This window comes from Mustelus asterias, unplaced genomic scaffold (assembly GCF_964213995.1).
Source record: "Mustelus asterias unplaced genomic scaffold, sMusAst1.hap1.1 HAP1_SCAFFOLD_4544, whole genome shotgun sequence".
In the NCBI taxonomy this organism is placed as follows: Eukaryota; Metazoa; Chordata; class Chondrichthyes; order Carcharhiniformes; family Triakidae; genus Mustelus; species Mustelus asterias.
In genome coordinates this window covers 1-13,277 of record NW_027594487.1, presented here as the reverse complement: position 1 = coordinate 13,277, position 13,277 = coordinate 1, and the positions used below count along the sequence as shown (strand labels likewise).

General features: G+C 60.0%; 1 protein-coding gene across 1 annotated transcript; it reads right to left on the bottom strand.

Annotated features, from left to right (window-relative positions):
• Nucleotides 1-8,372: 8,372 nt before the first annotated feature.
• LOC144491140 (FACT complex subunit SSRP1-like) lies at nt 8,373-9,103 on the bottom strand (the record flags this gene model as incomplete). Its single annotated transcript, XM_078208817.1, has 2 exons — nt 8,373-8,502; nt 8,882-9,103. Coding segments are annotated over 2 exons (316 nt in total), but the record flags the coding sequence as incomplete, so codon positions are not given.
• Between the last annotated feature and the right edge of the window lie 4,174 nt (nt 9,104-13,277).

Genomic DNA, 13,277 nt, shown 5'->3' with positions numbered 1-13,277 from the left:
GAGCGGGGGGGACAGAGAGAGAGAGAGAGCGGGGGGGACAGAGAGAGAGAGCGGGGGGGACAGAGAGAGAGAGAGCAGGGGGGACAGAGACACACAGCGGTCACTCAGGGACACAAAGAGGCAGCACTCAGTGACCAGGAGCAGGGAGAGTAAGGGGGAGGGAGTGAGAGGGTGGGGAGGGGGATGGGACAGAGAGAGGGGGTACAGAGGGGGATGGGAGAGAGAGGGGGTACAGAGGGGGATGGGAGAGAGGGGGTACAGTGGGGGATGGGAGAGAGAGGGGGGTACAGAGAGGGGGGTACAGAGGGGGATGGGACAGAGAGAGGGGGTACAGAGGGGGATGGGAGAGAGAGGGGGTACAGAGGGGGATGGGAGAGAGAGGGGGTACAGTGGGGGATGGGAGAGAGAGGGGGGTACAGAGAGGGGGGTACAGAGGGGGATGGGACAGAGAGAGGGGGTACAGAGGGGGATGGGAGAGAGAGGGGGTACAGAGGGGGATGGGAGAGAGAGGGGGTACAGTGGGGGATGGGAGAGAGAGGGGGGTACAGAGGGGGATGGGACAGAGAGAGGGGGTACACACACAGAGGGGGAGCATGCAGAAACCCAACTATTAACCCAATTCCTTTGTCGCTGGCTGGGTCCAGCATTTATTCCCCATCTCTCACTACCCCAGGTGGTGGGTGAGCCGCCATCTTCAACCCTCCGCATTCCCTGTGGTGTAGGTACACCCACAGTGCTGTTAGGGAGGGAGTTCCAGGATTGTTATTGGACATCAGTCAGTCCCCGTGTGGTGTAGGTACACCCACAGTGCTGTTAGGGAGGGAGTTCCAGGATTGTTATTGGACATCAGTCAGTCCCCGTGTGGTGTAGGTACACCCACCGTGCTGTTAGGGAGGGAGTTCCAGGATTGTTATTGGACATCAGTCAGTCCCCGTGTGGTGTAGGTACACCCACAGTGCTGTTAGGGAGGGAGTTACAGGGTTTGGACCCAGCGACAGTGAAGGAACAGCCGATATATTTCCAAGTTGGGATGGTGAGTGACTCGGAGGGGAGCCTCCAGGTGGGGGTGTTCCCAGGTATCTGCTGCCCTTGTCCTTCTAGATGGTAGAGGTGGTGGGTTTGGAAGGCGCTGCCTAAGGAGCCTTGGTGAGTCGCTGCGGTGCATCTTGTAGATGGTACACACGGCTGTCACTGTGCGTCGGGGGTGGAGGGAGTGAGTGTTTGTGGTTAGCGTGTCGATCGAGCGGGGCTGCTTTGTCCTGGATGGTGTTGAGCTTCTCGAGTGTTGTTGGGAGCCGCACCCATCCAGGCGAGTGGAGAGTGTTCCATCCCACTCCTGACTGTGTCCTTGTGGATGGTGGACAGGCTTTGTGGGGAGTCAGGAGGTGAGTTACTCTCCGCAGGATTCCCAGCCTCTGGCCTGCTCTGGGAGCCGCTGTGTTTATCTGGCTGGGTCCAGTTGAGTTTCTGGTAACTCCCAGGATGGTGAGAGTGGGGGTTCAGTGATGGTCACACCATTGAATATCAAAGGGCGATGGGTTAGAGTCTCTCTTATTGATGAGGGTCACTGCCTGGCACTTGTGTGGCGTGAATGTTACTGCCACTTAGAATCATAGAATCCTACAGTACAGAAAGAGGCCATTCGGCCCATCGAGGCTGCACCGACCACAATCCCACCCAGGCCCCATCCCCATCCCCCCATGCATTTACAATCGCTAGTCCCCCTGACACTAAGGGGCAATTTAGCACGGACAATCCACCTAACCCGCACATCTTTGGACTGTGGGAGGAAACCGGAGCACCCGGAGGAAACCCACGCAGACACGGGGAGAACGTGCAGACTCCGCAGACAGTGACCCGCGCCGGGAATCGAACCCGGGTCCCTGGAGCTGTGAGGCAGCAGTGCTAACCACTGTGCTACCGTGCCCCCGGGAATCGAACCCGGGTCCCTGGAGCTGTGAGGCAGCAGCGCTAGCCACTGTGTCACCGTGCCCCCGGGGATCGAACCCGGGTCCCTGGCGCTGTGAGGGAGCAGCGCTAACCCACTGTGTCACCGTGCCCCCGGGAATCGAACCCGGGTCCCTGGCGCTGTGAGGCAGCAGTGCTAACCCACTGTGTCACCGTGCCCCCGGGAATCGAACCCGGGTCCCTGGCGCTGTGAGGCAGCAGAGCTAACCACTGTGTCACCGTGCCCCCGGGAATCGAACCCGGGTCCCTGGCGCTGTGAGGGAGCAGCGCTAACCACTGTGTCACCGTGCCCCCGGGAATGGAACCCGGGTCCCTGGCGCTGTGAGGGAGCAGCGCTGACCACTGTGCCATCGTGCCCCCGGGAATCGAACCCGGGTCCCTGGCGCTGTGAGGGAGCAGCGCTAACCACTGTGTCACCGTGCCCCCGGGAATCGAACCCGGGTCCCTGGCGCTGTGAGGCAGCAGCGCTAACCACTGTGTCACCGTGCCCCCGGGAATCGAACCCGGGTCCCTGGCGCTGTGAGGGAGCAGCGCTAACCACTGTGTCACCGTGCCCCCGGGAATCGAACCCGGGTCCCTGGCGCTGTGAGGCAGCAGCGCTAACCACTGTGTCACCGTGCCCCCGGGAATCGAACCCGGGTCCCTGGCGCTGTGAGGCAGCAGCGCTAACCACTGTGTCACCGTGCCCCCGGGAATGGAACCCGGGTCCCTGGCGCTGTGAGGGAGCAGAGCTAACCACTGTGTCACCGTGCCCCCGGGAATCGAACCCGGGTCCCTGGCGCTGTGAGGGAGCAGCGCCAACCCACTGTGTCACCGTGCCCCCGGGAATCGAACCCGGGTCCCTGGCGCTGTGAGGGAGCAGCGCGAACCCACTGTGTCACCGTGCCCCCGGGAATCGAACCCGGGTCCCTGGCGCTGTGAGGGAGCAGCGCGAACCCACTGTGTCGCCGTGCCCCTGGGAATCGAACCCGGGTCCCTGGCGCTGTGAGGCAGCAGTGCTAACCCACTGTGTCACCGTGCCCCCGGGAATCGAACCCGGGTCCCTGGCGCTGTGAGGCAGCAGTGCGAACCCACTGTGTCACCGTGCCCCCGGGAATCGAACCCGGGTCCCTGGCGCTGTGAGGGAGCAGCGCTAACCACTGTGTCACCGTGCCCCCGGGAATGGAACCCGGGTCCCTGGCGCTGTGAGGGAGCAGCGCTAACCCACTGTGTCACCGTGCCCCCGGGAATCGAACCCGGGTCCCTGGCGCTGTGAGGGAGCAGCGCTAACCACTGTGTCACCCGTCAGCCCAAGCCGGTCTAGTTGGTCATGAGGAAAGCACAGACCGATTCACTCACACCGTATCTACACAGCTGCCAAGATACACACACACACACACACGCAGAGTTACAGAAACCAGCCCAGGCAGCGTGGGGGTGAGGGGGCATTGGCGGAGACTGCGCAGGTTGCAGGGTCTGAGACAGACAGGTAGAGACTCAGGCAGTCTCTCAGCCTCCCAAGGGGGGTAAACACGCCACACTCCATGCAGCAAGTGCACAGGCTGGAATAACACACACCACTCGAGTGTACAAACCTGATCTATCTAAACGGAGAGGGAGGGTTAGAGAGACAGAGAGAGAGAGAGAGAGACAGAGTTAAAGTGGGCAGAAAGGGTGATGTGCAGTGCACGCAGTACATTCCAGTGCACAGGGTCACACCAGCAGTTGTGCCTGGCACATTCAACAAAACACAGCAGCTAAATAGAGCAGGTAGAGCTGGAGATGGAGCGAGACAGAGCAGGTTCCAGAGAGCGAGAGAGAGAGAGCAGGTTCCAGAGAGCGAGACAGAGAGAGCAGGTTCCAGAGAGCGAGACAGAGAGAGCAGGTTCCAGAGTGCGAGACAGAGCAGGTTCCAGAGAGCGAGAGAGAGAGAGCAGGTTCCAGAGTGCGAGAGAGACAGAGCAGGTTCCAGAGAGCGAGACAGAGAGAGCAGGTTCCAGAGTGCGAGACAGAGCAGGTTCCAGAGAGCGAGACAGAGAGAGCAGGTTCCAGAGTGCGAGACAGAGAGACAGAGCAGGTTCCAGAGCGCGAGGGACAGAGAGAGCGAGACAGAGCAGGTTCCAGAGTGCGAGACAGAGAGACAGAGCAGGTTCCAGAGTGCGAGACAGAGAGAGCGAGACAGAGCAGGTTCCAGAGTGCGAGACAGAGAGACAGAGCAGGTTCCAGAGTGCGAGACAGAGAGAGCGAGACAGAGCAGGTTCCAGAGTGCGAGACAGAGAGACAGAGCAGGTTCCAGAGCGCGAAGGACAGAGAGAGCGAGACAGAGCAGGTTCCAGAGCGCGAGGGACAGAGAGAGCGAGACAGAGCAGGTTCCAGAGTGCGAGACAGAGAGACAGAGCAGGTTCCAGAGTGCGAGACAGAGAGAGACTCGCGGTTGGTGTGTTGCCTCCCAGGAGCCAGAGTCCATGATGTCTCGGATCGTGTTTTCGGGATCCTTAAGGGGGAGGGGGACCAGCCCCAAGTCGTGGTTCACATAGGCACCCAAGACATAGGTAGGAAAAGGGATGGGGATGTAAGGCAGAAATTCAGGGAGTTAGGGTGGAAGCTTAGGGCTAGAACAAACAGAGTTGTTATCTCTGGTTTGTTACCCGTGCCACGTGATAGTGAGGAGAGGAATAGGGAGAGAGTGCAGTTGAACACGTGGTTACAGGGATGGTGCAGGAGGGAGGGATTCAGATACCAGGATCATTGGGGCTCTTTCTGGGGTAGGTGGGACCTCTACAAACAGGATGGTCTGCACTTGAACCAGAGGGGTACCAATATCTTGGGGGGGGAAATTTGCTAATGCTCTTCAGGAGGGTTTAAACTAATTCAGCAGGGGGGTGGGTACCTGAATTGTAGCTCCGGTGTACAGGAGGTTGAGAGTAGTGAGGTCATGGATGAGGTTTCAGGGTCGCAGGAGTGTACTGGCAGGCAGGAGCATCCGGAATAAGGTGGGTGAGCTTGCAGCATGGGTTGGTACCTGGGACTTCGATGTTGTGGCCATCTCGGAGACATGGATAGAGCAGGGACAGGAATGGTTGTTGCAGGTTCCGGGGTTTAGATGTTTCAGTAAGAGCAGGGAAGGTGGTAAAAGAGGGGGAGGTGTGGCATTGTTAGTCAAGGACAGTATTACGTTGGCAGAAAGGACGTTTGATGAGGACTCGTCTACTGAGGTAGTTTGGGCTGAGGTTAGAAACAGGAAAGGAGAGGTCACCCTGTTGGGAGTTTTTTATAGACCTCCGAAAAGTTCCACAGATGTAGAGGAAAGGATTGCAAAGATGATTCTGGATAGGAGCGAAAGTAACAGGGTAGTTGTTGTGGGGGACTTTAACTTTGCAAATATTGACTGGAAAAGCAATAGTTCGAGTACTTTAGATGGGTCAGTTTTTGTCCAATGTGTGCAGGAGGGTTTCCTGACGCAGTATGTAGATAGACCAACAAGAGGCGAGGCCACATTGGATTTGGTACTGGGTAATGAACCAGGCCAGGTGTTAGATTTGGAGGTAGGTGAGCACTTTGGTGATAGTGACCACAATTCGATTACGTTTACTTTAGCGATGGAAAAGGATAGGTATATACCAAAGGGCAAGAGTTATAGCTGGGGGAAAGGAAATTATGATGCGATTAGGCGAGATTTAGCTGGCATAGGTTGGGGAAGGAAACTGCAGGGGATGGGCACAATTGTAATGTGGAACTTGTTCAAGGAACAGCTACTGCGCGTCCTTGATAAATATGTACCTGTCAGGCAGGGAGGAAGCAGACGTGTGAGGGAATCGTGGTTTACTAAGGAGGTTGAATCTCTTGTGAAGAGGAAGAAGGAGACTTATGTTAAGATGAGACGTGAAGGTTCAGTTAGGGCGCTTGAGAGTTACAAGTTAGCCAGGAAGGGCCTAAAGAAAGAGTTAAGAGCCAGGAGGGGACATGAGAAGTCTTTGGCAGGTAGGATCAAGGAAAACCCTAAAGCTTTCCATAGGTATGTCAGGAGTAAAAGAATGACTAGGGTAAGATTAGGGCCAGTCAAGGACAGGAGTGGGAAGTTGTGCGTGGAGTCTGAAGAGATAGGAGAGGCGCTAAATGAATATTTTTCGTCGGTATTCACACTGGAGAGGGACAGTGTTGTCGAGGGGAGTACTGAGATGCAGGCTGTTGGACTGGATGGGATTGAGGTTCATAAGGAGGAGGTGTTAGCAATTCTGGAAAGGGTAAAAATAGATAAGTCCCCTGGGCCGGATGGGATTTATCCTAGGATTCTCTGGGAGGTGAGAGAGGAGATTGCAGAGCCTTTGGCTTTGATCTTTGTGTCGTCATTGTCTACAGGAACAGTGCCAGAAGACTGGAGGATAGCAAATGCTGTCCCCTTGTTCAAGAAGGGGAGTAGGGACAACCCTGGTAATTATAGACCGGTGAGCCTTACTTCTGTTGTGGGCAAAGTATTGGAAAGGATTATAAGAGATAGGATTGATAATCACCTAGAAAGGAATAATTTGATTAGGGATAGTCAGCACGGTTTTGTGAAGGGTAGGTCGTGCCTCACAAACCTTATTGAGTTCTTTGAGAAGGTGACCAAAGAGGTGGATGAGGGTAAAGCGGTTGATGTGGTGTATATGGATTTCAGCAAAGCGTTTGATAAGGTTCCCCATGGTAAGCTATTGTAGAAAATACGGACACATGGGATTGAGGGTGATTTAGCGGTTTGGATCAGGAATTGGCTAGCTGTAAGAAAACAGAGGGTGGTGGTTGATGGGAAATATTCATCCTGGAGTTCAGTTACTAGTGGTGTACCGCAAGGATCTGTTTTGGGGCCACTGCTGTTTGTCATTTTTATTAATGACCTGGATGAGGGCGTGGAAGGATGGATTAGTAAATTTGTGGATGACACTAAAGTCGGTGCAGTTGTAGACAGTGCGGAGGGAAGTGGCAGGTTACAGAGGGACATAGATAAGCTGCAGAGCTGGGCTGAGAGGTGGCAAATGGAGTTTAATGCGGAAAAGTGTGAGGTGATTCACTTTGGAAGGAGTAACAGGAATACAGAGTACTGGGCTAATGGTAAGATACTTGGTAGTGTGGATGAACAGAGGGATCTGGGTGTCCATGTGCATAGATCCCTGAAAGTACGGAGTGTTAGCTTTTATTGGTAGAGGGATTGAGTTTCGGAGCCAGGAGGTCATGCTGCAACTGTACAAAACTCTGGTGCGGCCGCACTTGGAGTATTGCGTACAGTTCTGGTCGCCGAATTATAGGAAAGATGTGGAAGTGTTGGAAAGGGTGCAGAGGAGATTTACCAGGATGTTGCCTGGTATGGTGGGAAAATCGTATGAGGAAAGGCTGAGGGGCTTGAGGTTGTTTTCGTTCGAGAGAAGAAGGTTAAGAGGTGACTTAATAGAGGCATACAAGATGCTCAGAGGATTAGATAGGGTGGATAGTGAGAGCCTCTTTCCTCGGATGGTGATAGCTAGCACGAGGGGACATAGCTTTAAATTGAGGGGTGAGAGATATAGGACAGATGTTAGAGGTAGGTTCTTTACTCAGAGAGTAGTAAGGGCGTGGAATACCCTGCCTGCAGCAGTAGTGGACTCGCCAACATTAAGAGCATTTAAATGGTCATTGGATAAACATATGGATGATATTGGAGTAGTGTCGGTTAGATGGGCTTTAGATTGGTTCCACTGGTCGGCACAACATCGGGGGCCGAAGGGCCTGTACTGCGCTGTCATGTTCAATGTTCTGGAGCAGGTTCCAGGGAGCGACACACAGAGCAGGCGACAGAGCGACACACAGAGCAGGCGACAGAGCGACACACAGAGCAGGTTCCAGGGAGCGACACACAGAGCAGGCGACAGAGCGACACACAGAGCAGGCGACAGAGCGACACACAGAGCAGGTTCCAGGGAGCGACACACAGAGCAGGCGACAGAGCGACACACAGAGCAGGTTCCAGGGAGCGACACACAGAGCAGGCGACAGAGCGACACACAGAGCAGGCGACAGAGCGACACACAGAGCAGGTTCCAGGGAGCGACACACAGAGCAGGTTCCAGGGAGCGACACACAGAGCAGGTTCCAGGGAGCGACACACAGAGCAGGCGACAGAGCGACACACAGAGCAGGTTCCAGGGAGCGACACACAGAGCAGGCGACAGAGCGACACACAGAGCAGGCGACAGAGCGACACACAGAGCAGGCGACAGAGCGACAGACAGAGCAGGTTCCAGGGAGCGACACACAGAGCAGGCGACAGAGCGACAGACAGAGCAGGTTCCAGGGAGCGACACACAGAGCAGGCGACAGAGCGACAGACAGAGCAGGCGACAGAGCGAGAGAGACAGTGTTTGAGCGGGACTGCTCGACCGAGAGGACAGTGCGTTGGAGGGAGACAGGCAGACAGAGCGAGCCTGGGTGTGGTTTGGGGAAGAGCAGCCTCACTCCGGCCACACACTCACCTCCTTCATCCCTCGGTTCTTGATGTTCAGCTTTTTGGCGTTGACAAAATCAAACAGCTTTCCATATTCCTCCCTGGGAAGAGAAAGCAGCGGGTCAGAGCGGGGAGCGCCAGGGCCCCGCCCACCCCACCAGCCCAGGGCCCCGCCCACGCCCAGCCCAGGGCCCCGCCCACCCCACCAGCCCAGGGCCCCGCCCACCCCACGGCCCCGCCCACCCTGCCAGCCCACGGCCCCGCCCACGGCCCGCCGCCCACCCCAGTCGGACAGCCCCGCCCATGTCACCCAGCCCCGCCCTCTGCCCCAGTCGGCCAGCCCGGCCGGCCCAGCCCACCCCAGTCGGCCCCCCCGCCCGCCCCAGTCGGCCCCCCCGCCCGCCCCAGTCGGCCCCCCCGCCCCCAGTCGGCCCCCCCGCCCGCCCCCTGCCCCAGTCGGCCCAGCCCCTCCTCACTGACCTCTCGATGCTGCTGAAAGTGTACTGACTGCTCTGCTTGGTCTCAATCTCGAAGTCGAAGGAGCGAGTGGTGGTGGTCCCACGGGCGAAGTTTACGTGAGAGATCTCGTCAAAGCGGATGTGGACGGGGGGCTTGTGGACGTAGATGAAGCCCCTCTCCAGGGGGTAGAGCAGACCCGAGCTGGCCTTGTACGAACAGGAGATACAGTGAGCCCCCGAATTCCTGTGCGGGGGGGACGGAGAGAGGGGGGAGGGGGGGGGGAGGCGGAGAGAGGGGGGGGGGAGGCGGAGAGAGGGGGGGAGGCGGAGAGAGGGGGGGGAGGCGGAGAGAGGGGGGGGAGGCGGAGAGAGGGGGGGGGGAGGCGGGAGAGAGGGGGGGGGAGGCGGAGAGAGGGGGGGAGACGGAGAGGGGGGGAGACGGAGAGAGGGGGGGAGACGGAGAGAGGGGGGGAGACGGAGAGAGGGGGGGAGACGGAGAGAGGGGGGGGGGAGACGGAGAGAGGGGGGGAGACGGAGAGAGGGGGGGAGACGGAGAGAGGGGGGGAGACGGAGAGAGGGGGGGAGACGGAGAGAGGGGGGGAGACGGAGAGAGGGGGGGAGACGGAGAGAGGGGGGGAGACGGAGAGAGGGGGGGGAGGGGGGGAGACGGAGAGAGGGGGGGAGACGGAGAGAGGGGGGGAGACGGAGAGAGGGGGGGAGACGGAGAGAGGGGGGGGGGAGACGGAGAGAGGGGGGGAGACGGAGAGAGGGGGGGAGACGGAGAGAGGGGGGGAGACGGAGAGAGGGGGGGAGACGGAGAGAGGGGGGGAGACGGAGAGAGGGGGGGAGACGGAGAGAGGGGGGGAGACGGAGAGAGGGGGGGAGACGGAGAGAGGGGGGGAGACGGAGAGAGGGGGGGGGAGACGGAGAGAGGGGGGGAGACGGAGAGAGGGGGGGAGACGGAGAGAGGGGGGGAGACGGAGAGAGGGGGGAGGGGGAGACGGAGAGAGGGGGGAGAGACGGAGGGGAGACGGAGAGAGGGGGGGAGACGGAGAGAGGGGGGGAGACGGAGAGAGGGGGGAGACGGAGAGAGGGGGGGAGACGGAGAGAGGGGGGGAGACGGAGAGAGGGGGGGAGACGGAGAGAGGGGGGGAGACGGAGAGAGGGGGGGAGACGGAGAGAGGGGGGAGAAGGGAAAGGGGAGACGGAGAGAGGGGGGGAGACGGAGAGAGGGGGGGAGACGGAGAGAGGGGGGGAGACGGAGAGAGGGGGGGAGACGGAGAGAGGGGGGGAGACGGAGAGAGGGGGGGAGACGGAGAGAGGGGGGGGGAGACGGAGAGAGGGGGGGAGACGGAGAGAGGGGGGGAGACGGAGAGAGGGGGGGAGACGGAGAGAGGGGGGGAGACAGGAGAGAGGGGGGGAGACAGAGAGAGGGGGGGAGACAGAGAGAGGGGGGGAGACGGAGAGAGGGGGGGAGACAGAGAGAGGGGGGGAGACAGAGAGAGGGGGGGAGACAGAGAGAGGGGGGGAGACAGAGAGAGGGGGGGAGACAGAGAGAGGGGGGGAGACAGAGAGAGGGGGGGAGACAGAGAGAGGGGGGGAGACAGAGAGAGGGGGGGAGACAGAGAGAGGGGGGGAGACAGAGAGAGGGGGGGAGACAGAGAGAGGGGGGGAGACAGAGAGAGGGGGGGAGACAGAGAGAGGGGGGGAGACAGAGAGAGGGGGGGAGACAGAGAGAGGGGGGGAGACAGAGAGAGGGGGGGAGACAGAGAGAGGGGGGGAGACAGAGAGAGGGGGGAAGAGAGAGGGGGGGAGACAGAGAGAGGGGGGGAGACAGAGAGAGGGGGGGAGACAGAGAGAGGGGGGGAGACAGAGAGAGGGGGGGAGACAGAGAGAGGGGGGGGGAGACAGAGAGAGGGGGGGAGACAGAGAGAGGGGGGGAGACAGAGAGAGGGGGGGAGACAGAGAGAGGGGGGGAGACAGAGAGAGGGGGGGGGAGACAGAGAGAGGGGGGGAGACAGAGAGAGGGGGGGGAGACAGAGAGAGGGGGGGAGACAGAGAGAGGGGGGGAGACAGAGAGAGGGGGGGAGACAGAGAGAGGGGGGGAGACAGAGAGAGGGGGGGAGACAGAGAGAGGGGGGGAGACAGAGAGAGGGGGGGAGACAGAGAGAGGGGGGAGACAGAGAGAGGGGGGGAGACAGAGAGAGGGGGGGAGACAGAGAGAGGGGGGGAGACAGAGAGAGGGGGGGAGACAGAGAGAGGGGGGGAGACAGAGAGAGGGGGGAGACAGAGAGAGGGGGGGAGACAGAGAGAGGGGGGGAGACAGAGAGAGGGGGGGAGACAGAGAGAGGGGGGAGACAGAGAGAGGGGGGGAGACAGAGAGAGGGGGGGAGACAGAGAGAGGGGGGGAGACAGAGAGAGGGGGGGAGACAGAGAGAGGGGGGGAGACAGAGAGAGGGGGGGGAGACAGAGAGAGGGGGGGAGACAGAGAGAGGGGGGAGACAGAGAGAGGGGGGGAGACAGAGAGAGGGGGGGAGACAGAGAGAGGGGGGGAGACAGAGAGAGGGGGGGAGACAGAGAGAGGGGGGGAGACAGAGAGAGGGGGGGAGACAGAGAGAGGGGGGGAGACAGAGAGAGGGGGGGAGACAGAGAGAGGGGGGGAGACAGAGAGAGGGGGGGAGACAGAGAGAGGGGGGAGACAGAGAGAGGGGGGGAGACAGAGAGAGGGGGGGAGACAGAGAGAGGGGGGGAGACAGAGAGAGGGGGGGAGACAGAGAGAGGGGGGGAGACAGAGAGAGGGGGGGAGACAGAGAGAGGGGGGGAGACAGAGAGAGGGGGGGAGACAGAGAGAGGGGGGGAGACAGAGAGAGGGGGGAGACAGAGAGAGGGGGGGAGACAGAGAGAGGGGGGGAGACAGAGAGAGGGGGGGAGACAGAGAGAGGGGGGGAGACAGAGAGAGGGGGGGAGACAGAGAGAGGGGGGGAGACAGAGAGAGGGGGGGAGACAGAGAGAGGGGGGAGACAGAGAGAGGGGGGGAGACAGAGAGAGGGGGGGAGACAGAGAGAGGGGGGAGACAGAGAGAGGGGGGGAGACAGAGAGAGGGGGGAGACAGAGAGAGGGGGGAGACAGAGAGAGGGGGGGAGACAGAGAGAGGGGGGGAGACAGAGAGAGGGGGGGAGACAGAGAGAGGGGGGGAGACAGAGAGAGGGGGGGAGACAGAGAGAGGGGGGGAGACAGAGAGAGGGGGGAGACAGAGGGGACAGAGGAGGGGGGAGACAGAGAGAGGGGGGAGACAGAGAGAGGGGGGGAGACAGAGAGAGGGGGGGGGGGGAGACAGAGAGAGGGGGGAGACAGAGAGAGGGGGGGAGACAGAGAGAGGGGGGGAGACAGAGAGAGGGGGGGAGACAGAGAGAGGGGGGGAGACAGAGAGAGGGGGGGAGACAGAGAGAGGGGGGAGACAGAGAGAGGGGGGGAGACAGAGAGAGGGGGGGAGACAGAGAGAGGGGGGGAGACAGAGAGAGGGGGGGAGACAGAGAGAGGGGGGGAGACAGAGAGAGGGGGGGAGACAGAGAGAGGGGGGGAGACAGAGAGAGGGGGGGAGACAGAGAGAGGGGGGGAGACAGAGAGAGGGGGGGAGACAGAGAGAGGGGGGGAGACAGAGAGAGGGGGGGAGACAGAGAGAGGGGGGGAGACAGAGAGAGGGGGGGAGACAGAGAGAGGGGGGGAGACAGAGAGAGGGGGGGAGACAGAGAGAGGGGGGGAGACAGAGAGAGGGGGGGAGACAGAGAGAGGGGGGGAGACAGAGAGAGGGGGGGAGACAGAGAGAGGGGGGGAGACAGAGAGAGGGGGGGAGACAGAGAGAGGGGGGGAGACAGAGAGAGGGGGGGAGACAGAGAGAGGGGGGGAGACAGAGAGAGGGGGGGAGACAGAGAGAGGGGGGGAGACAGAGAGAGGGGGGGAGACAGAGAGAGGGGGGGAGACAGAGAGAGGGGGGGAGACAGAGAGAGGGGGGGAGACAGAGAGAGGGGGGGAGACAGAGAGAGGAAGGGAAATGCAATGTTAGCATTCATGTCGAGAGGGCTAGAATGCAAGAGCAGGGATGGACTTCTGAGGCTGTATAAGGCTCTGGTCAGACTCCATTTGGAGCATTGTGAGCAGTTTTGGGCCCCGTATCTAAGGAAGGATGTGCTGGGCCTTGGAAAGGGTCCAGAGGAGCTTCACAAGAATGATCCCTGGAATGAAGAGCTTGTCGTATGAGGAACGGTTGAGGACTCTGGGTCGATACTCGATGGAGTTTAGAAGGATGAGGGGAGATCTTATTGAAACTTACAGGATACTGCGAGGCCTGGATAGAGTGGACGTGGAGAGGATGTTTCCACTAGTGGGAAAAACTAGAACCAGAGGCACAACCTCAGGCT